This window comes from Hyperolius riggenbachi, chromosome 12, assembly GCF_040937935.1.
Source record: "Hyperolius riggenbachi isolate aHypRig1 chromosome 12, aHypRig1.pri, whole genome shotgun sequence".
Taxonomy (NCBI): domain Eukaryota; kingdom Metazoa; phylum Chordata; class Amphibia; order Anura; family Hyperoliidae; genus Hyperolius; species Hyperolius riggenbachi.
In genome coordinates, this window is record NC_090657.1 from 113,700,826 (window position 1) to 113,725,599 (window position 24,774).

At 47.2% G+C, this 24,774-nt stretch overlaps 1 protein-coding gene across 1 annotated transcript in view; it reads left to right on the forward strand.

Moving 5' to 3' along the window:
* Window positions 1-24,774, forward strand: part of LOC137542195 (uncharacterized) — a 438,126-nt gene that overhangs the window by 59,376 nt on the left and 353,976 nt on the right. The window contains exon 3 of the mRNA XM_068263924.1: window positions 4,801-4,859. Within this exon, the coding sequence (XP_068120025.1) occupies window positions 4,801-4,859 (59 nt within the window). The remainder of the gene's footprint in view (window positions 1-4,800; window positions 4,860-24,774) is intronic.

The following is a 24,774-nucleotide window of genomic DNA, read 5'->3' on the forward strand; positions in this document are numbered from 1 at the left end:
CACATTAGTTCCTGTTAAAACAGGAAGTAATGTGAAAGTAATGTGAAGCCCTTGCAGATCGGTGACCTCCGGTGGTGAATGGAGGTAATTATAGCTGCTGCCGCCGCTGCTGCTGACATTTACATAGATGCAGGAGGGGAGCGCAGAGGGGAGAGCCCGAGGTGAGGGGGTGGGGGGCATCCCCCTCCGACATGCCACCAAGCTCTCCTCTCATGCTGCAACCCCTCCTGCTTCCCTAAAATGGCCATGAGCGGGCCCTTTCCGCTCAAATTCTTGCAGGGGTGCCCGGGGACTTCTAGTTACGCCCCTGTCTCATCAGCAACTCAAGTTCATCTATTTGATTTTAAAGGCTTCAAGCGTTGGTTAGCATACAGGTTAGCATACATTTTATGTTATAAAGATGTCAGAAGGAAAAAGGCAAACTTCTGCGCATTTTCTGGGGATGCCAAAATATCAGGTCTTTTTTAGCAGGGGCTAGGAGGTACATTGTGAAATTAACAGATATGAGCCCCTCCAGATTACCCTAGTTTTTACCTCCTACACCATAATCCTTGGAGGATTAAAAAATGTAAGAGATCTTAAAGGACCACTTTTGCCAAAAAAGTAGGCAGTTAAAATCTGACAGAACCGACAGGTTTTGGGCCAGTCCATCTCCTCATAAGGGATTCTCATGGTTTTCTTTGTTTTCAACAGCATTTCCTGAACAGCAGTTTATCTGCCAAAATAGTAAGATACCAGCACTTCCTACACACTTGCGAACTATTTTGTCAGTAATGGCCCGTTTCCACTAGGAATTGATGCGAGTACGGCTACGTAGCTGCATCACATCACTTCCGCTGCTATCCGCGTCACTTCTGCATCGCATGCTGCATATTCTCGGATCGATCCGCACTGCTCTGCAAGCAATGCCCGCAATGGAAACTGTTCCATTGCCTTGCCTATGAAGCCGCATCGCACCACATGTAATGGAAACGGGCCCTTAAGGCCCTTTTCCACTAGCAATCGCTAGCGTTCACGCTGAACGCTAGCGATTGCTGAATCGCAATTACCGCCGATTCCCCGACGTTCGCGGCCGCGATTTTGCTATGCTATGCACTGCATAGCAAAATCGCGGCAAAAGTCGCTCCGCGGCGCGATCGCGATCAAGTAAAAAACGAATCGCGGTAGTGGAAATTACCTACCGCGATTCCTATGTTAAAAAGCAAACCGTAGCGATTGTAAAATCGCTAGCGGTTTGCGTTTTTGCGATTCAGCCAGCGCAAACGCGCTGGTGGAAAAGGGCCCTTAGACTTTGCAACTGCTGTTTGTCAAGCAAGTCCACCCAGAAGAAAATAAAAGTAAGCATTGGGTACCTTTCACCTTTCTCTCCTGCATCATTACATAACCCAGCTGATCCAGGGGACGGCAACCCCTCCCCCCCCCCGAGGTTATGTGCACACATAACATAGCATGGAAGGCTGCATTTTAAATCATGTGCAAATTTTTTTTGTGTGCGTTTTTGGTGCGTTTTTACTGCATTTTTGGTGCGTTTGTGGTTCGCATATACAAAATGCATATTTTTTGTATGTGCTTTTCATGCGTTTTACAATTGTGTTTTATGCAAATAACTAGGAAGACAGCAGGAAGCAGAAATACATCACAAAACAATTTTTTTTTACAAAAATGCATGCAAAAACGCATCTTAACGCATGAAAAACGCATACCATTGAGTTTCCATTGATTTTCATTATGTGCTTCTTTGATGGGTTTTTGAATACTATGCAACAAAACCAGCGTTTTTGAAAACGCACGCATAGAAAACGCATATGCTTTTTTATATGCGTTTTTTCCTGCTGGCCATAGACTTCCATTAGCGGAAAAAATGCAGCTTTTCCGCAATGCTAGCATTTCTGCTAAGTGTGCACCTAGCCTTACAAGGCTTGGGCCAATTAACCTTTAGGCTGCTTCCACACAGGGACGTTACAGGCGCACGTTAGTGCAGCCTGTAACGCTCCCCCAACGCACAGCAATGTAACACAAGTGGGCTGTTCACACTGCCCACGTTGCGTTACATGTAACGCTGCACGTTGTAGTGAAAGTGCAGCATGCTGTGCGTTCTAGCGGCTTTAGCCGCGTTAGACTGTTTGCACATGCTCAGTGGGGGCGGAGAGGAGGCGGGAAGATGCCGCGCACATGGCTACTTAATAGGCACTGCACTGGCGGCCGCTGATTGGCAGGCGGGACCACGTGGTGCGGAGTGTCTCGCTCCACATCACATGGTCCCGCCGGCTAATCAGCGCCACCCTGGGAGACCTTATGCGGATAGAGCCGCCTAACGCGGCTCACTCTACCGTCCTCTCCCGCACCACCATGCGTTGCGTTAGGGGCGCGTTATGCAACCATAACGTCCCCTAAAACACAACGTCTTGGTGTGTAAGTAGCCTAAAGGGGAAAAATTCCTTCCTGATTCCAGGTGGCAGTCAGATAAAATTCCTTGAACAACTTTGCTGGGAATTTATTCAAAACTCTTTTAAATGCAGATATTAGAATTTGTCATAACTACTTTCTGTAAAATATTTCAGATTTTTAACAACTCTTACTTTAAAGAACACCTTCCTAAATAGATGGCAAAAGCTTTTTCCTAGCTTTTCAGAATGATCTCTCGAGATTGCTTATGTTCAGAGAATGGGGAAAACACCCCAAGCAATTTATGGTAGATCTGGAGGACTTGGTACGAGTTTCAGACAACTCATGAATATTAGGATGTGATAAAAAGGGTTTCTTCTATCACCCTGTGGTGGGGATCTTCTTCTTCTTTTTCTTTTTTTATGATGAAAGAAAACTTGGGAGAAAACGTGAATTGAATAAAGGCCAAGATGTGTGATGAAACAGGTTTTATAGGATTTACAGCATGCATTGTATACCTGAGTGTTTGCAGGCTCTGAAAATAGATGGTTTAAAACGTTTGTATAAGAAGGGATTGAGGCCCCCTGCACAGATTTGCAACTCCAACTTTCCCTGGATGCTATCAAAATAAGAAGAAAAACGCAGCATGCAGTACCAAAAATCGGAATCACATGTAATGTACAAGAGGCCTTATCCTTTTTCTTTGGGCTCGTTTCCACTATCGCGAACCCGCATGCGTTCAACGCATGCGGATTCGCACATGTAATGCAAGTGGATGGGCCTGTTTCCACTGTAGCGTTGTTGAGGTGCGTTTTTTTTCAGCGGTGAAAAAACGCACAAAAGAGCCGCAGAATTCGCCTGAGAGTGGAATGCATGCGAATTGCATGCGAATCGCATGCAATGTATTTAATAGGGAAATCGCATGCGGTTTCCCCATGCGTTTTTTACTGCGACATCGCATAGGTACCAATGTAAATTCACACAGGCAGTAACATGGTTAAAATCGCATAAACCCTCACCTATGCGAATTCGCATGCAAATTCACGGCAAAAAACGCACGGGGAATTGCATCCACATGCGATTTCATCAGCGGTGGAATCCAGGCGATTCTGCGCCGCAATAGTGGAAACGAGCCCTGAGTCTTTTTAGTCCGCTCTCCCCTGTGGGAGAGAGTGATACAGTATTTTGTGAATGTACAATATACCGTATATGCATAGTTACATGGTTATTTGGGTTGAATAAAGACATACGTCCATCGAATTCAACTAGAAAATAAAGTACACTAGCCTGCACACTTACATATGCCTGTTTATCCAAAGGAAGGCGAAATACCCTTACAAGGCATTGTCCAATTAGCCCCAAAAGGGAAAAAAATCCTTCCCTACTCCAGATGGTATTCAGATAAAATCCCTGGATCAACACGACCAGGAATTACCTAGTACTTATAGCCATGGATGATTTTGAACGCAAGGAAAGCATCTAAGCCCCCCTTAAACACAGATGTAGAATTTGCCATAACTACTTCATGTGGCAGAACATTCCACATATTATCTTACTGTAAAGAACCCTTTCCTAAACAAGTGGCTGAAACGTTTTTCATCCATGCACAGATCATGTCCCCTAGTCCTTCACAAAAGCCTGTGCATATTTACATTTTCTGTTTTGTTGGATTGTTGTTAATATGAAAATGTAAAAATGAAATAATCTAAACCGAGAATTTTAGCTATCAAAGTTCCAACTGATGTAAAGGTCTCCTGTGAACTCCATTCTTAGGCTATCATAATGTTTTTCTAGAACTGTGCTTGATACCAGGTTTTATTACATTACTACACAGACTTTATTAGGTGTGCTCATTTAATTTTAAGTTAATTTAATGGGACCCTGAGCAGTGACCTAAATTGCCAAATGAACTTACCTGGGGCTTCCCCCAGCCCCTCATAGTCCACAAGGCCCCTGGTGTCCTCCAGGCTCCCCCTATTCTTTCCACGGCAGCTGCCTTAGAGCAGCGACTTCAGCTAAAGTTGTGCGCAACTGTGCATGCGTGGTTCCTCCATGCACCCATCTCGCTCGCACACACATCGCCCTGAGCACTCTGCGCATATGCGTTTCTTGAAAGAATGACCTGTGTGTGCGTAGAATGCTCATGGTGATGAGTGAAACAGGCACGAGGAGGGACCACGCATGTGCAGTTTGCGCACAACTTAGTCAACCTCAACTTAAGTCACTTTGGAAAGAACGGAGGGAGCCCAGAGGATGCCAGGGGACCTCATGGACTACGAGGGGCTGGAGGAAGCCTCAGGTAAGTTCATTTGGCCATTTTAGATAACTGCTCAGGGTCCCTTTAATTTTAATGTTTTCTTGATTATTTTCCAAGTAAATGTTTGTATATTTTATGTGAATTATGTTTTTTTGTAGACATGTTTTCTTTGGGTATCATGCAAACACTGTGTGCAGATCTACATGAATTCTACAAGGTAAGCGACTTAAAAAAATATATTATTCCATGTACAAGATATGTGACAGGTCAAAAAAAGATGAGCAAAATCAATTTCCCAGAAAGCAAAAGTGCCCCAGAGCACACAGGGGGTGGGGGCTGTGTCTGAGGTTTACTCATCTAGGCAATCAACTCCCTTTTAATGCATTTGATGCCACTCTCCATCTCTCCGACACTTCCACCTTCAAAAAACAGGAACTTTCAATGTGAAGGAGGAAGTGTCGGGAAGATAAAGAGCGGTGTGGAGCACATCAGTGGGAGCTGGCAGCCTAGGAAAGTTAACCCTGCTGACACATCCTGTGGCTACTGTTCACAAAAGTGATACTGGTCACATAAAAAAATACCTCTGAGGTGGAGTCGCTAAGGGCCTCTAGTGAATATTTGGTGCACAATTGTACTCATTAAACCAATAAAACTGTTCCTACTAGCTTTAGTATATTACAATACAATATGCAGGCTAGATAAGCAACTATACAACAACAACTTATGTTGAGCACTATGGTTATTATATTATTATGTCAACCCCATTATGGGGAGCCACCTTTTGCTCACCAGTTAAATCAACAAATCAACAAATCCACCAGGTGTCTTCTTTTAACAAATATATAAACTTTATTGCCTGCTAAATACGTTTACCTCCTATCCCCACAACAGGTTAATTTCAGGCCTGACCTAGCACAGCCAGTTGCATCATTCACTCAACCATGTACACCCACACACACATTGAAGTCCATGAAACTTCTGGGAGTTAGTATTGCAACCAGTTGATATCAATTCCTCCGTGTACACATGGTACCCATCCAAGGTGTGTGTCAGTAACCAGACTTCTCCTGCTCGCTATGTCAAACTCTGTGTCAACAGTAATGTCACATATGAGTCTCTCAGCAGCGGAGTACTTTACTTTATACACAGTTTTGCGTAATCCTTTGCTTGCTCTAGAGGGCTCTCACCACCTCTTGGGGCCATCCAGTTCCTCAGTGCGGCTGGTTTCCTCTGTCCTCGGGCACTGCGCACAACTGTCTATCAGTTTCACGCTGCTGACGCCGGTGTAATGTCAGAATGGGCAGCCCGGAAGCAGCCTTCCTCACTGAGTATCACGCATGCTCAGTGGGAAGTTAGACATTATTTATCTGAAATATCTCCGCTTCCGCACCACGTACACTCCCGAAATTTTCAGGGTAGAGAAGGGACCCCCAGATCTAGTTCTGTGTCGAATTGCAGCCCCCGAGCCCCGCTAGTTCCCGAGATAGGTTTGCTGCAATCAGTCTCGGGAACCAGCGGGGCTCGGGGGCTGCAATTCGGCACAGAGCTAGATCTGGGCGTCCCCTCCCTCCCCTGAAAATTTCGGGAGTGTGCGTGGTGTGAAAGCGGAGATATTTAGGACGTTTTACGTGGCTGCGTAATTTAATGGGACACAGGCTCCTACTGCGCATGGGAGGCTGCCCAATCTGCTTCGCTGCCCATTCTGACACTACACCGGCACCCCTGTCACACGCGAGCAGTTCCGGGTTCCGTTGGTGATGACAGTAACACGTGACCTACGTCATCACTAGTATCGCCCGATATATGAGAGCGGCGGCTCTCTCCTTCATTTAAAAGATTACTGGGCGTTATCTTTTGGCATAATCCCACCTCTCCAATGCTTTTGATAGGCCCTTACATCCCATACACCTTGCCCTGTGTTCAGTCCAGGGCGGAGATCATTTTTACACAAGATTCACTATTTACCTTTTGGGCATATGTTTCTGGGAAACAGTTTCATGCAAATTCTTCATGCAATTTGTATCCTTACTGATATTACATGTCATGTTTAAGTGGATAAGCAAACATCTACAGGTTGTTTATATATATATATATATATATATATATATATATATATATATATATATATATATATATAAAGTCCACAGGGTTTGCAGCACACAAACGCTCTTTATTTGAGCCAAACAGCAAAAATGATGTAGCAACAGTTTCGGGTGACCACACCCTTTGTCAAGCTAACACATGAAAGGAAATCAATGAATACTTATAGCCACCCCTACAGGAAATGACATCACAATTGCCTGGGCAACAGGCTAAACAAAACATTGTAAATAAATGTCCAGTGCATGAATGCATTGCAATAAAGCACACTTATCTGTGCGTGCATACAAACAGTCAGTCCCAATCATATCTTGCAAATCCATGTCGGTGCGATACCAGTAGAGACCTATAAATCACAAAAACAAATGTAAATCAAAATCCCTATTTAAACCTGAAGGAAATAAAGTCCCTAAATTGTTAATCCAAAACACTTCACGTTGTTTTAATTTTGTGATCCTGTCTCCAGAGAATACCATTTGTGTGCCAGTTTCATGACCAGTCTCGGAAGATTTTTTCTATTATTAGGAGACACTGGCATATTCTGGCCGATACATACCCAGAGATTAATGATTTTGCCTCTCCCCCCACTCCAGCTTACCGCAAAAATTCTACTATTGGTCAGAAATTGTTGAAATCAGATCTCCTTCCAGATAAGAGAGAACACACTACTTTTCTGGGTACTCCCCGGCTTGGTTGTTATCCCTGTCTTTGCTGTAGCGAATGTCAACATCTTATTAAGGGTCAATGGTTTAAAGATCACCGTACGGGCAAGAAATATAAAATCAAACACTTTCTTACATGCCAGAGCTCCTATGTTGTATATTTGTTGCAATGCCCTTGTGGGTTATATAACATTGGCAAAACGACGCAGGAAGTACGCAATCGGATTTCACAACATAGGAGCTCGGCTAGGCATCCACGGAGTGAACTTCTTGTGTCTAGACACTGTGTTGAGATGGGGCGCAGAGATATTGATTTGAAATTCATAATTATTGATCATGTACCAAAACCACGGAGAGGTGGAGACAGGATCACAAAATTAAAACAACGTGAAGTGTTTTGGATTAACAAATTAGGGACTTTATTTCCTTCAGGTTTAAATAGGGATTTTGATTTACATTTGTTTTTGTGATTTATAGGTCTCTACTGGTATCGCACCGACATGGATTTGCAAGATATGATTGGGACTGACTGTTTGTATGCACGCACAGATACGTGTGCTTTATTGCAATGCATTCATGCACTGGGCATTTATTTTCAATGTTTTGTTTAGCCTGTTGCCCAGGCAATTGTGATGTCATTTCCTGTAGGGGTGGCTATAAGTATTCATTGATTTCCTATCATGTGTTAGCTTGACAAAGGGTGTGGTCACCCGAAACTGTTGCTACATCATTTTTGCTGTATGGCTCAAATAAAGAGCGTTTGTGTGCTGCAAACCCTGTGGACTTTTGTTGTATCCTTGAGGACGTGGGGAATCCTCTGTTTGCTTGCACACCATTACCCATTTATAGGGGCGATCTTGTGGAGCTGCTGATCCCTTGGACATTATATATATATATATATATATATATATATATATATATATATATATATATATATATATATATATATATATATATATAATTACAGAGGGGCTGCAGCACACAACAGCACTTAAGCTCACCAACTGCGCCAAAGTGTCCCCGATCTGGTGAGTCCTACTCTACCATGCAAAATGCCAGTTTTTATAAGCAGTCTAGTGGGAACTAAACCAAAAACCCAACAGTCAACTAAATGGGAAAAAAAGGAAATTAAAAACACCTTACCTTTCACTAGCTACCAAATGAACTCTCTGAACATGTGCAATGCACTCATTTATATGCTTAACTGTGCTAGAGGTGGGCGTGGTTATGCAGGCTTACAGGGGGAAGTTATAAATAAATACCAAGGGGTGAGCAGCACAAACCAAATTTTTATGCAATTCTATGCAAAGCATGCACGCAGCACAGGAGGTCCCCAACCTCCATAACAAATATATAATTACAGAGGGGCTGCAGCACACAACAGGAAAACAGTGACAGGGGCTCTTGGTTACGCTTTAACGCGCTTAAGCTCACCAACTGCGCCAAAGTGTCCCCGATCTGGTGAGCCCCTGTCACTGTCACTCCCTAACACTACAGGGTGGCCTCCTGAGCGGGCGTCCCAGTGGCTGCAGCTCTTGAGCGCTTGGAGTCTGACAGGAGAAAAGCGCTATATAAATGTTTGGAGATCCGGGTCAGATATCTGAGTTTAAAATTTTCCAATCCGGAACTGAATCAGATATCCGATCTCTCTCTCTCTCTCATACATGATTCCAAACATTTTTACAAATCAATAACTGCAAAGTGGGGTGTGCGTAATTATTCAGCCCCCTTTGGTCTGAGTGCAGTCAGTTGCCCATAGACATTGCCTGATGAGTGCTAATGACTAAATAGAGTGCACCTGTGTGCAATCTAATGTCAGTACAAATACAGCTGTTCTGTGACGGCCTCAGAGGTTGTCTAAGAGAATATTGGGAGCAACAACACTGTGAAGTCCAAAGAACACACCAGACAGGTCTGGGATAAAGTTATTGAGAAATTTAAAGCAAGCTTAGGTTACAAAAATATTTTCAAAGCCTTGAACATCCCACGGAGCACTGTTCAAGCGATCATTCAGAAATGGAAGGAGTATGGCACAACTTTAAACCTACCAAGACAAGGCCGTCAACCTAAACTCACAGGCCGAACAAGGAGAGCGCTGATCAGAAATGCAGTCAAGAGGTCCATGGTGACTCTGGATGAGCTGCAGAGATCTACAGCTCAGGTGGGGGAATCTGTCTATAGGACAACTATTAGTCATGCACTGCACAAAGTTGGCCTTTGTGGAAGAGTGGCAAGAAGAAAGCCATTGTTAACAAAAAAGCATAAGAAGTCCCATTTGCAGTTTGTCACAAGCCATGTGGGGGACACAGCAAACATGTGGAAGAAGGTGCTTTGGTCAGATGAGACCAAAATTAAACTTTTTGGCAAAATCAGAATTCAGAATCAGAATCAGAATTCGTTTATTTATTTCGTTTATTTCGCCAAGCATGACTGGGGCCATGCCCGGAATTGGATTTGGCACATTGATTGGCGCAGAAAGAGCACTACAACAGACAAGAGAATACAACAATAACAGGAGTAGTGCAACAGAAAAACAGGAGTAATAAAACGGAACTGGAGTAGTACAACAATAGAAGTAGAGCATTGCAGGTCTAGCAGGTGCAGCACCGTGAGACAGAAGATAAATTCTAGTACGAACAAAAGCACAGCAGTAAGCAGAACGGACGCAGCCGATGTTAGATATTAGTCCGCAGGTGGCTACAGGGGGGGATTGGTGGAGTGGGCAGAGTTCAAGAGTCTGACGGCCGTGGGGAAGAAAGTGTTCGTACGCCTAGTGGTCTTAGCAGGGATGGACCGGAACCTCCGGCCCAGTTTGAGTCAGCTGTAGAGACTGTGACCGGGGTGAGAGGGGTCGCCCACAATTTTCATTGCTCTGTTACGCAGTCTAGTGCTGTAGATGAGATCTAGAGGGGCAAGAGGTTTTCCAATAATCTTCTCCGCTGAGCTGACGACCCTCTGGAGTTTGTATCTGTCACTGGTGGAGCAGCTAGTGAACCAGACCAGGATGGATGAGCATAGGACTGACTCGATTGTGGCAGAGTAGAAGGACCTCAGGAGTTCTTGGGCCATACCAAACTTCTTTAGTTGGCGAAGAAAGAAGAGTCTTTGCTGTGCCTTCTTCTGAGTCGCGGTGGTGCCCAGGAGGCGGACGCTGGGAACCCTAGCGACTTCGGTGCCCCCGATATGTATCAGGGGGGGGGGGGGGGTTACTGGCATACTTCCTGAAATCAATGACCATCTCCACGGTTTGGGCTGTGTTAAGAACTAGTTTATTCTCTTTGCACCAACTGCAGATTCTGTCTACCTCCTGGCGATAAGCCCGCTCGTCGTTCTCACTAACAAGGCCAACAACTGTTGTATCATCCGCAAATTTGATGATTTTGACAGAGTCGTCTGTGGATGTGCAGTTGTTCGTGTATAGAGAGAACAGAAATGGTGATAGGACGCAGCCCTGAGGGGCTCCAATGTTGGTCACTCTGGGTCTGGAGGATATGTCACCCAGCTTAACAACCTGGGACCTGTTCGAGAGAAAGTCTGAGATCCAGAGGCGAAGAATTGGATGGACTCTGAGCTCCGTGAGATTGTCATGCAGAATACGGGGGCAAATAGTATTGAAGGCCGAGCTGAAGTCCAGGAGAAGAATTCTAGCGTATGAGTCCGGCTTGTCTAGGTGGTCAGTGATAAACTCCAGGCAGATGTTGATAGCATCATCAGTGGACCTGTTTGCTCTGTACGCGAACTGGAGAGGGTCCAGTCGGTCCAGAGTAGCATTCTTGAGCAGAGGCAGGACCGCTCTTTCAAAGGTCTTCATGATCACTGATGTTAGGGCCACGGGCCTGAAGTTATTTAGGTCAGAGACACCTTGCTTTTTTGGGACAGGAATGATGATGGATTCCTTGAAGCATGTGGGGACCTTCCCTTCGTTGAGGGATCTGGCAAAGATAGAGGTGAGGACAGGGGCCAGCTGACGTGAGCAGGACTTCAGACATGCAGGTGACACGCCATCAGGGCCAGATGCTTTCCTGGCATTCAAGGCAGACAGGAGGCGCAGAACATCAGCCTCGGGTAATGCAAAACGCTATGTGTGGTGGAAAACTAACATTGCACATCACTCTGAACACACCTTCCCCACTGTCAAATATGGTGCTGGCAGCATTATGCTCTGGGGGTGCTCCTCTTCAGCAGGGACAGGGAAGTTGGTCAGAGTTGATGGGAAGATGGATGGAGCCAAATACAGGGCAATCTTGGAAGAAAACCTCTTGGAGTCTGCAAAAGACTTGAGACTGGGGCAGAGGTTCACCTTCCAGCAGGACAACGACCCTAAACTTAAAGCCAGGGCAACAATGGAATGGTTTAAAACAAAACATATCTATGTGTTAGAATGGCCCAGTCAAAGTCCAGATCTAAATCCAATCGAGAATCTGTGGCATGATCTGAAAACTGCTGTTCACAAATGCTGTCTATCTAATCTGACTGAGCTGTAGCTGTTTTGCAAAGAAGAATGGGCAAGAATTTCAGTCTCTAGATGTGCAAAGCTGGTAGAGACAAACCCTAAAAGACTGGCAGCTGTAATTACAGCAAAAGGTGGTTCTACAAAGTATTGACTCAGAGGGCTAAATAATTATGCACACCCCACTTTGCAATTATTTATTTTTAAAAAAATGTTGTTTGGAATCATGTGTAATTTTCGTTCCACTTCTCACATGTACACTACTTTGTATTGGTTTGTCACGTGAAATTCCAATAAAATTGATTCATGTTTGTGGCAGTAATGAGACAAAATGTGGAAAACTTCAAGGGGGCCAAATACTTTTGCAAGCCCCCTATATATATATATATAATAGATATGACAACCTGAAGATGTTTACTTATCTACTTAAAAATGACAAGTAATATCAGTAAGGATATAAATTGCAAGAAGAATTTGCATAAAACTGTTTGCCAGAAACATATGCCCAAAAGGAATATGGTGAATCTTGTGTAAAAATTATCTCGCCCCGGACTTAGAACACAGGGCAAGGTGTATGGGATGTAGGGGCCTATCAAAAGCACTGGAGAGATGGGATTATCCCGAAAGATAACGCACAGTGATCTTTTAAATGAAGGAGAGAGCCGCTGCTCTCACATCATCTGAGGGAGCCCGATAGGCGGGCGATACTAGTGAAGACATAGGTCACGTGTTACTGTTATCACCAACGGAACCCGGAACTGCCCACGTGTGACTGGAGTGCCAGCGTCAGCAGCGTGAAACTGATAGACAGTTGTGCGCAGTGCTCGGGGGCAGAGGAAATAAACTGCACTGAGGCACTGGGAGGTCCCAAGAGGTGGTGAGAGCCCTCTAGAGCAAGCAAAGGATTACGCAAAACTGTGTATAAAGTAGAGTACTCCGCTGCTGAGAGACTCATATGTGACATTACTGTTGACACAGAGTTTGACATAGCGCCACTGGCGTAACAATAGGCCCTGCAGCCCCTGCTCCCGCTCGGGGCCGTTTTGTGGGGGCTGGAGGGGTGGCAGCATGAGGGGAAAGACTTGGCCACAGTCAGCGGGGAGAGGGGAAGTTCCCCCCCCTCTCCCTCACCTCGGGGCTCTCCCCTCTGCGCTCCTCTTCAGCTAGTTACAGTGTGGGCAGCGGGCAGCGGCAGCAAGATACATACCTTCCGTGCGTTCCACCGCATACTCCTCGCTGTAGCGGCTGACGTCACTTCCGGAAGTGATGTCACTTCCGGAAGTGACGTCACTTCCGGAAGTGACGTCAGCCGCTAGAGCGAGGAGTATGCAGTGGAACACACGGAAGAAGGTATGTATCTGCCCGCCGCTGCCCACACTGTAACTAGCTGGAGGGGAGCACAGAGGGGAGAGCCCCGAGGTGAGGGAGAGGGGGGGAACTTTCCCTCTCCCCGCCGACTGTGGCCAAGGTTTTCCCCTCATGCTGCCACCCCTCCAACCCCCACAAAATGGCCCCGAGCGGGCCCCAGGGAGGGGGGGTGGGGCAGCAATGAAATTCTGCAGGGGGGCCTGGTGGGGCCTAGTTACGCCCCTGCATAGCGGGCAGGAGAAGTCTGGTTACTGACACTGACACACACCTTGGATGGGTACCATGTGTACACGGAGGAATTGATATCAACTGGTTGCAATACTAACTCCCGGGAGTATCATGGACTTCAATGTGTGTGTGGGTGTACATGGTTGAGTGAATGACGCAGCTGGCTGTGCTAGGTTAGGCCTGAAATTAACCTGTTGTGTACCTACTTTCAGAGGGGATAGGGGTGAACGTGTTTAGTAGGCAATAAAGTTTATATATTTTTCATAAGTAGAGATGGCCTGAACCTCCGATTTTCGGTTCGCGAACTTCCGCAAAAGTTCAGTTCGCGCAAACTTTCGTGAACCACAATAGACATCAATGGGGAGGCGAACTTGAAAAACTAGAAACACTTATGCTGGCCAGAAACGTGATGGAAAAGATGTTTCAAGGGGTCTAACACCTGGAGCGGGGCATGGCGGAGCGGGATAGATGCCAAAAGTCCCGGGGAAAAATCTGGATTTGACGCAAAGCAGCATTTTAAGGGCAGAAATCACATTGAATGCTAAATTGCAGGCCTAAAGTGCTTTAAATCATCTTGCATGTGTATACATCAATCAGGGAGTGTAATTAGAGTACTGCTTCGCACGGACACACCAAACTCACTGTGTAACGCACCGCAAACAGCTGTTTGTGCTGTGACAGCTATGCTAGACTGGTGCGCACCATGGCGAGAGTGCAGGCCGTGGCGGTTATCAAGCCCATATGGTCGCCGGGCTGTGGTAGCTCAGTGATAGAACAACAGTGACTGTCCAGCTGATCAAATTTGGTCTGTCCACAATGAAACAACAACCTTATTATCTTGGGTGTGCCTCCCCACAACCCCCCCCCCCCCCCCGAGACACTCATATAGCCATCGGTCATTGCTTCATTGTGATACGCAAGCCCATTCACCGCGGCAAGGTAATGATCACGAAGAGATATTGGCACATGTACATACCTTTTGTTTTGTTGTTGCAGCTGCAGTGCAGCCAGAAAAATTAAGCAGGCATGTACACGCACCAGAAAAATTATTATAGCAAAAATTCAGGAATCCACCTTGAGTCCTGGACCCTGTTAGTGGTGGTGGAGAAGGCAGTCAAGCGGCCTGCGGGCAGAGGTGCTGTGTGGGGAGCGACTTAGTCTTGGGGCAGGCAGTCACACGACGTGCAGGCAGAGATGCTGTGTGTGGGGACTGACTTAGTCTTGGGGCGGCCAGTAGATCTCCGGGATCCATGCCTCATTCATTTTGATAAATGTGAGGTACTGAACACTTTTGTGACTTAAGCGACTTCTCTTCTCAGTGACAATGCCTCCAGCTGCGCTGAAGGTCCTTTCTGACAGGACGCTTGAGGCAGGGCAAAACAGAAGTTGGATAGCAAATTGGGACAGCTCTGGCCATAGGTCAAGCCTGCGCATCCAGTAGTCCAAGGGTTCATCGCTGCTCACAGTGTCTACATCCACATTTAAGGCCATGTAGTCGGCTACCTGCCGGTCCAGGCGTTGGTGTATTGTGGATCCGGAAGGGCTAAGGCGAGGCGTTGGACTAAAGAATGTCTGCATGTCTGACATCACCATGAGATCGCTGGAATGTCCTGTCCTTGCCTGGATGGACATGGGAGAAGGATTACTGGCAGTGGTACCTTTATTGCGTTGTGCTGTGACATCACCCTTAAACGCTTTGTAAAGCATAGTTGCCAGCTTGTTCCGCATGTGCTGCATTCTTTCTGCTTTCAGGTGAGTTGGTAACATGTCCGCCACTTTGTGCCTATACCGAGGGTCTAGTAGCGTGGCCACCCAGTAATTGTCATTCCCCTTGAGTTTTTTTATATGGGGATCCCTCAACAGGCTGGATAGCATGAAAGACGCTATCTGCACAAAGTTGAATCCAGACGTACTATCCATCTCCTCTTGCAGTGACATCAGGTAAGTCCTCATCCTCCCCCCAGCCACGAACAATACCACGGGAACGTTGAGCAGCACAAACCCCCTGCGACGCCTGCTGCGGTTGTTCTTCTGCCGCTGCCTCCTCCTCCTCCAAAGAAACACCTTCCTCATCAATCACCCAAGTCTGACTCCTCTTCCCCACACGAGTCTCTTCCTCCTCTTCCTCCTCCCCCCTCTGTGCTGCCGCAGGTGTTAAAGAAACATCTGGTTCTGATGAGAATTGATCCCACAACGCTTCCTCCCATAACTGTTCCTGTTCACGCTCCTCCACAGCTTGATCCACCACTCTACGCATGGCACGCTCCAGGAAGTAAGCGTACGGTACGGGATCAAGTCGTTGATGGTGCCATCACTACGACTCACCAGGTTGGTCACCTCCTCAAACGGCTGCATGAGCCTGCATGCATTTCGCATGAGTGTCCAGTTGTTGGGCAGAACATCCCCATCTCCCCAGACTGTGTCCTTCTACTGTAGTTGTAGAGGTACTGGGTGACAGCTTTCTCCTGTTCTAGCAGGCGAGAGAACATAAGGAGGGTCGAATTCCAGCGAGTCGGGCTATCGCAAATCAGGCGTCTCACCGGCAACTTGTTTCTCCGCTGAATGTCCGCAAAGCGTGCCATGGCCGTGTAAGACCGCCTGAAATGCCCAAACAACTTCTTGGCCTGCTTCAGGACATCCTCTAAGCCTGGGTACTTTGACACAAATGTTTGAATGACTAGATTCAGCACATATGCCATGCAGGGTACATGTGTCAGCTTTCCCAAATTCAAAGCGGAAATGAGATTGCTGCCGTTGTCACACACCACGTTGCCGATCTCCAGCTGGTGTGGGGTCAGCCACTGATCCACCTGTTTGTTAAGAGCAGCCAGGAGAGCTGGTCCAGTGTGACTCTCCGCTTTGAGGCAAGACATGGCGCAGGGGCGCTCCTAGCTGCAGGCATTCTAGGCAGCGGCTTGGAGCGGCAAGGGAAGGGGAAGCGCCGCCGCAGGGGGGAATTCGCCGCTACTACAGTCACCGTCTGTGACAACTTGGAGCCCTCTGTGGTTTGTTTACACTTGTAACCACATGCTCCGCCGCTGCTGCCGCCTCTATGCGTGCCCCCAGCCAATAGGCATGACCTAGCACGCTAGCCACCTCCCAGTCCCACCCTTTTCTCCTCCTCTAGTAGCCCAGCCGCCCCCTCTCCATAGTAGCAGCCGCACGAGTACTCTGTTTACCTCGTGCGTGGTGCCGCCTCTAGCTCCGCCCCCTCGCAAGCGTGACTCTCCGCCGCCCGACGGAATCCGGATGCTAATTGCCAGTGTGACAGAAACTGTGCCCTCCTGCTGAGCCCCCTGGCACTGCTTGTCTGCGCAGCAGTGCTGCCAAGGAGGACTGATGGACAGCAGCTGGAGGGAGAGGAGAGCGAGTAGAACAGATGGGCGGCTGGCACAGCTCCGGACAGAGTCTGCACAGATCCTCCAACTACAGTCACTATCTCCTTCCTGCATTCACTGGCCAGCCCCCACTGCTGATTTCATCAAAGAGCTGCCAGAGGGGTGTGACGTCCTGAAATGCAGGATCAGAGCAGGTGGTGAGCGAAGATCTCTCTTATAAGTGTGTTGTTGTTATTGTGCTGCTGCTGCTGCTGCTGCTGCTGCTACTACTACTACTCCTCTGTGTGGTACAGTTATCTGCTTTTGCTGTGAACGTTATTAGCCTAGCCTCCTTAATATTCATGATGCAGCCACAACTGTCATTCTGCTGGGAGGTAGTGTTGGATTTGTTGGTAAAGTTACTATGATATCTGTGTTGGAGTTGATCCATGATTACATGGATGATTAAGTATCCTATGTGTAAAAATGATTTAAAATTTGCACTTGATCTGTTGGGGGCATGTTGTCTGTGTTTCACATGTGGGGGACATATTATCTGCGTTTGATGTGAAGGGGACTTGTTATCTGCGTATGACCTGCGGAGGACATGGTATCTGCGTATGACCTGCGGAGGACATGGTATCTGCGTATGACCTGCGGGGGACATGGTATCTGTGTATGACCTGCGGGGGACATGGTGTCTGCATATGATCTGCGGGGGACATGGTATCTGCGTTTTGACCTGCGGAGGACATGGTATCTGCGTATGACCTGCGGGGGACATGGTATCTGCGTATGACCTGCGGGGGACATGGTATCTGCGTATGATCTGCGGGGGACATGGTGTCTGCCTATGATCTGCGGGGAACATGGTGTCTGCGTATGACCTGCGGGGTACATGGTATCTGCGTATGACCTGCGGGGGACATGGTATCTGCGTATGATCTGCGGGGGACATGCTGTCTGCCTATGATCTGCGGGGGACATGGTGTCTGCGTATGACCTGCAGGGGACATGGTATCTGCGTATGACCTGCGGGGGACATGGTATCTTCGTATGACCTGCGGGGGACATGGTATTTGCGTATGACCTGCGGGGGACATGGTATTTGCGTATGACCTGCGGGGGACGTGGTATCTGTGTTTGATGTGTGGGGGACATGGTATCTGTGTTTGATGTGCGGGGGACATGGTAACTGCGTTTGATGTGCGGGGGACATGGTAACTGCGTTTGATGTGCGGGGGACATGGTAACTGCGTTTGATGTGCGGGGGACATGGTAACTGCGTTTGATGTGCGGGGGATATGGTAACTGCGTTTGATGTGCGGGGGGCATGGTATATGCATTTTAGCTGTGAGGGACTTGTTATCTGCATATGATCTGCGGAGGACATGTTGTCTGCTTTGACTTATGGGTGCCACATTATCTGAGTTTTATCGGGGGGGGGGGGAGGGGCGCACCACAGGTTTTCTCGCCTGGAGTGACAAAATGGCTAGAGGCGCCCCTGACATTGGCGTGACACCGTCGTACCTGGCATGCAGCATAGGCCCTGGGTAGCTGGGGCTGTGTAGCTGGAGAGGAGATCGCAGCACCAGTAGAGTTGAACTGCCACTCAACCAAGGAGGAGGAGGATGACGACAGCAAAGAGGATATAGCAGGAGGAGAGGAAGTGGCAGGAGGCCTGCCTGCAAGCTGTGGAGGTGTCACAAGTTGGTCCGCTGCACAGCCACGTACTCCCTGCTTGCCATCGTTTACCAGGTTGACCCAATGGGCTGTGTAAGTAATGTACCTGCCCTGACTGTGCTTGGCAGACCAGGCATCCGTGGTCAGGTGGACCCTTGACCCAACACTGTGTGCCAGAGATGACACCACTTGCCTCTCAACTTCACGGTACAGTTTGGGTATCACCTTTTTAGAGAAATAATTGCGGCCTGGTATCTTCCACTGCGGTGTCCCAATGGCCACAAATTTACGGGAGGCCTCAGAGTCCACCAGCTGGTATGGTAACAGCTGGCGAGCTAGCAGTTCCGCCAAGCCAGCTGTCAGACTCCGAGCAAGGGGGTGACTGGCAGATATTGGCTTCTTCCGCTCAAAGATTTCCTTCACAGACACCTGGCTGCTGTGGGCCAAGGAGCAGGAACTGCTCAAGGTCAGAGGCGGAGTGGAGGAGAGTGGCTGAGATTGTGGAGGTGCAAGGGAGAAAGAGGCTGAAGATGATGCACCTGAAGGAGGAAGAGGAGAAGGAGGGTGGCTTTTCTTTTGTGTGCTGCTTTTCCGCTGGTGCTCTTCCCATTGCAGTTTGTGCCTTTTCTCCATGTGACTTCGTAAGGCAGTTGTCCCTATGTGGGCGTTGGCCTTTCCATGGCTCAATTTTTGGAGGTAGAGAGAACAGATGGCATTGCTCTGATCTATGGCAGAAACATTAAAACATTTCCAAATCGCTGAGCCCCCCTGGGATGATGGCACTATGGTGGCATCAGCAGCTGACGTTGAAGGGCATGTTGGCTGGCTGTCCATAGGTGGCGATACATGCCGCCGGACACTGCCACCAGCTGTTTCTGACGACAAGCTCCCCCTGCTTCTTTCAGGAACTCGTCTCCTCCTACTCCTCTCTGACTCCCCCTCTGAATCTGTCCCCCTGTTCATCTCCTCTATTGGGAACATACGTGGCATCCGTATCATCGTCATCATCATGATCATCCTGCCCAGCTTTGCTTGCCTTAGACACCTCCAAAACTGCACCAACAGCAGGTACTTCATCATCCTCCTCCTCACACGTTATGTCCATAGTGTCGACTAACTCAGACATATGAAGTGTAACTTGCTTAGCGCCTTCATCTGGTTGTAACAATAATGGCTATGCATCAGTGATTTTCCCACCAAATAACTCCTGCAAACTGTCAAATGTAGTGGATGTGGTACTTGGAGTAGCGCTAGTGGCTGCAGAAGATGAAGTGTTCTGTGTTAAATAGTCAACCACGTCCTAACAATCTTGGGAGTTGATGGGACGTGCCTTCTTCTGAGCACTGTACTTTGGTCCAGGGCCGCACTAAATCACTTCAGCACGACCTCGCACAGACCCTCCGGGTAGCCTTCCTCTGGGTCTGCCTCTACCTGTTTTGTCTGTTTTGTCCATATCGGGGGGGATGAAGTGAAAGGTATGCACTGACTTGGCTAATACAATGTGCAGTCACACAGTTAACAGGTTTACAGGGAGTGGAATACCACACTGCATGCACTCACGTAGGTAGGTGGGTGCACTGAGAACAACAGGTAGGTTTATGCAGTGATGGGTATTACAATGTGCACCTGTCACACACAGACAGGTACCGGACAGGCACAGTGACACTGCATGCGCTCATGTAGGTAGGTGGGTGCACTGAAGTGAACAACGGGTAGGTATATGCAGTAATGGGTATTACAATGTGCACCTGTCACATACAGACAGGTACTGGACAGGCACAGTGACACTGCGTGCGCTCACGTAGGTAGGTGGGTGCACTGTAGTGAACAACAAGTAGTAGGTACATGCAGTGATGGGTATTATAATGTGCACCTTTCACAGCAGTAATTATACTACCAAGGGGCCAAAGGCCAGCTGTGACTGACTGACAGGGCTGTATATAATGTAAGTGGGCCACACACAAAAAAAAATAGATCACAAGACTAAGATTAGCTCTCAAAAGAGCTGTTGAGGGGTCCTTTTTTAACAATAAGAATCAGCAAGGAGCAAGCTAAGAAGCCTACAAGAGCCTAACTAAGCTTTCCCTATAGGTCTCTGCACAGCAGCTCTCCCTTCTCTAATTAATGCAGGCACACGAGTGAATGAAAAGCCTGACGCTGCCTGCCTTTTATAAGGGGAGGGTGGGGCTCCAGGAGGGAGTGTAGCCTGATTGGCTACAATGTGCCTGCTGACTGTGATGTAGAAGCAGTGTTCCCCAACCCTGTCCTCAAGGCCCACCAACTGTGCATGTTTTGTGGAAGTCCACACAGGTAGTTAATCAGCTCTTCTGAGGCATTAGTTACCTCACCTGTGCATGTTGGTGGTTTTCTGCAAAACATGCACTGTTGGTGGGCCTTGAGGACAGGGTTGGGGAACTCTGATGTAGAGGGTCAAAGTTGACCCTCATGATGCACTACGGGGGCGAACCGAACCTCTGGAAAAGATCGCGGTTCTCCGCAATCGCGGCCCCCGGAAGTTCACCGGAAACCGTTCACTGGCAAACCGTTCGGGCCATCTCTAGTCATAAGAAGACACCTGGTATATTTGTGTATTCGATGATAAGCAACTGTTAACTTGCAGCTGGGTTGATTCCGCTGCCTGCCCCAGTGTCTAGTCTTCAGTACACTACTGCTTATTAGTGCAAATATTCAGCAATCTGACTGCACAGCCCATGACATAATAATCTGGCCACACACTAGCCACTGAACCTGTATTGAAGTCAGGAGAAAATTGCATTTTGTTGCTGTTCAAGATGCATCCAGATGCATCTTGAACAAATGCAGATGTATGTTACTGGCTGAAGAGGATGAGTGGCATTTTCAGAAATACTTCTCAGACTACCCCAAAGAAACCTTGCCAGAATTAATTAGAATTCTGCTCTTTTATATGCAGCAAGCATTTTTTCTCTGCAAGAGCTTAAGCCCTTATTAGGGGGTTTGAGTAGACTGGTTCTTTCTGTTTGATGTAGCAGTGAGTTTGATGTACTTTTTGTGTGTTAATAATAGAGAGTTTAATCTGTTTGCTTGAAGATGATAATGAGTACTTCAAATATTATTCTAAACAAAGAAAGGAATCTTTAATGGATCGTATAAGTTCTGTTCAGTTTTTGATAAATCAAGGAATCTGCAGCTCTACACTGGCTTCTCCCTTAATAACCTTCTGGCAGTGGTGCTCGGATACCCCCAATCACGAATTCAAGTAAATCTGTCCATGGAAGAATCGAAATCCGGATACGCCGTGATCGTGATCCGGATCTGGATCGGAAATCCTAATTCAACTTGGATTTTAGCCGTGATTACATGTAGAATCCGTGATCACGGCCTGATTCCAGATTAGACTTTAACATTAATAGCATTAATAAGCCCCCATACATGCTACAATCACCAAAATAGCATGGATTATAAAGGTGAGAAGTGGCTACAACTTAAAACAAAAACAAAAAAATAAAAAATAACTTTTAGTTTTTGAGAAAATTTTAAAGTTAAATTAACACTTTAAATGTGGCTATTAATTGGTAGTAATTGGTTTTAGACATGGAAATAGTCCCTAGCAAACTACAACCATGCAGGCAACTACAACCATGCAGTGGACAGCACCAGAAAGACACCCAGAGTGGCTGCAGTAGCAGCAGGAGGAGGACTAAGGTGTGTCATTAGAGAAGGCCGAACGGTTCGCCCAGCGGGTAGTTCGCGCAGATATCAGCTACCCGCGCCTGCGGCGGGTAGCAAATACATAGCGCGTTCGACCTGCCTCCTATACCTCGTCATTGGGCTAAACATTGACCCTCTACATCACAGTCAGCAGACACATGGCAGCCAATCGGGCTGCACTCCCTCCTGGACCCCCACCCCCCCTTTAAAAACCCAGCAGCGTCGGCCATGTTCTCAGCCTGCTGATGCTACTGTAGTGAGAAGGGGGGAAAGACATGTGGAGCTAGGGAAAGCATTAGTTAGGCTGTTGTTAGCTTGCTCCTCGCTGAATTTTGTTGCTGAAAGCACCCCACAAAAGCTCTTTTGAGAGCTTATATTCTTCTGATGTGTTTTTTTTCGTGTGTGACACAGACACTGCATAGATACAGCCCTGTCTGTTGCAGCTGGGCCTAGTTGCTGTACTATGCCAGGCCCAGCACACTGTATTCAAAAAACACAATTCAATGGTATCAAGTGTAATCTTAATACAAATACTTTATTATATCAAAAAATGGGAATTAAAAAATCGGGGTCATATGACCCCGATTTTTAAATATAACTCCGATTTTTTAATTCCCATTTTTTGATATAATAAAGTATTTGTATTAAGATTACACTTGATACCATTGAATTGTATTTTTTGAGTTAGCAGTAACTGGTTGTGTTCAAGGCCAATGACAAAGTTAGTGGGAGATGGAAGGTCCTCAAAAATGATTTTCAGGTACTTGGAGATAAACTTAAAGCAAGGACCTCCAAGGTGGTGTTTTCTGAAATACTGCCAGTGCCACGTGCTACATCTGAGAGACAGAGGGAGCTTAGGGAGTTAAATAAGTGGCTGAGAAATTGGTGTAGGAAGGAAGGGTTTGGGTTCCTGGAGAACTGGGCAGACTTTGCAGTCGGCTACAGGTTCTACAGCAGGGATGGGCTGCACCTTAATGGGGAGGGTGCAGCTGCATTGGGGGAGAAGATGGCTAAACGGTTGGAGGAGATTTTAAACTAGGTTCTGTTAGGAGGCGGCAGGATAAAGTCTCAATACATAACAACAAACAACAACAACAAATAACATTTGTAAAGCGCTTTTCTCCCGTGGGACTCAAAGCGCATGGCTCCGACCATCGTGGTACAGGGGAAGAATTTTATAAATCTGGAAATGCCAGGCTAAACAGGTGGCTTTTCAGTCTGGATTTGAATAGCTCCAGGGATGGTGCTGTCTTTACTGGGTGTGGTAGGGAGTTCCAAAGAGTAGGGGCAGCATGACAGAAGGCTCTGTCTCCAGATTTTTTGAGGTGCACTCTGGGAGTGACCAAGTTTATAGAACTTGCTGATCTGAGGTTGTGAGAGGTGTGGTGCAGCTTCAGCAAGTCCTTCATGTATCCAGGGCCCAGATTGTGCAGGGATTTGAATATCAGCAGTCCAATCTTGAAGAGTATTCTCCATTCTACTGGTAGCCAGTGCAGTGAGCGAAGGATCGGTGTAATGTGACAGTGGCGAGGCTGGTTTGTTAGCAATCTGGCAGCAGCATTCTGCACTAATTGCAGGCGACGCAAGTCTTTTTTGGGGAGGCCAGCATAAAGGGCATTGCAGTAGTCCAGCCGTGATGTGATGAAGGCGTGGACTAGGGTTTGAAGATCCTCTGGGGGAATCAGATGTTTAATCTTTGCAATGTTCTTCAGATGAAAGAAGGAAGATTTAACTACAGATGAAATTTGGTTTCTGAAACTCAATTCCCCATCGATTAGTACGCCAAGGCTGCGCACAAGGTTGGAGCTGTTTATGTCTGAATTCCCAATCCTGATTGGTGTTGCTTTAGGATAGAGCTGTTTTGATGGCGAGCACTGGCTTTGGACAAACAGGACCTCAGTTTTGTCAGCATTCAGTTTCAACCAGTTATCATTCATCCATGCCTGAAGCTCAGCTAAGCAAGAGTTTATTTTTGGGGTAGGGTCTGTTCCACCAGGTTTGAAGGACAGGTATAGCTGTGTGTCATCGGCGTAGCAGTGGTACGTCAGGCCATGTCGTTGGATAAGTGTACCGAGTGGCAACATGTAGATTGCAAACAGCAGAGGGGATAGGATTGATCCTTGTGGCACTCCGAATTGTAGAGGTGCAGGTTTGGACATTATAGGTCCTAGGGATACTCTCTGTGTTCTGTCAGTCAGGAATGATCTGAACCACTGGAGGACTGATCCACTGATGCCACAGTACTCCTGCAGTCTGTTAAGCAGGATTTCATGGTCAACTGTATCAAAAGCAGCTGAGAGATCCAACAGGATTAGGATGGAGCATTCCCCTCTGTCCCTTGCCATGAGCAGATCGTTGCAGACTTGGATGAGGGCTGTTTCACAGCTGTGGTGTTTCTTAAAGCCAGATTGTAGAGGGTCCAGGATGTTGTTTACTGACAGCCTGGTTTCAAGTTGCAGATAGACAGCCTTTTCAATAACTTTACCTAAGAAGGGGAGGTTGGAGACAGGTCTGTAGCTGCTCATAGCATCTGGATCCATGGAAGGTTTTTTGAGAAGGGGCTTGATGATTCCTTCTTTTAGAGAGGTAGGAAACCTCCCTGCTTGCAGAGAGCAATTTACTATTTTGTGAAAT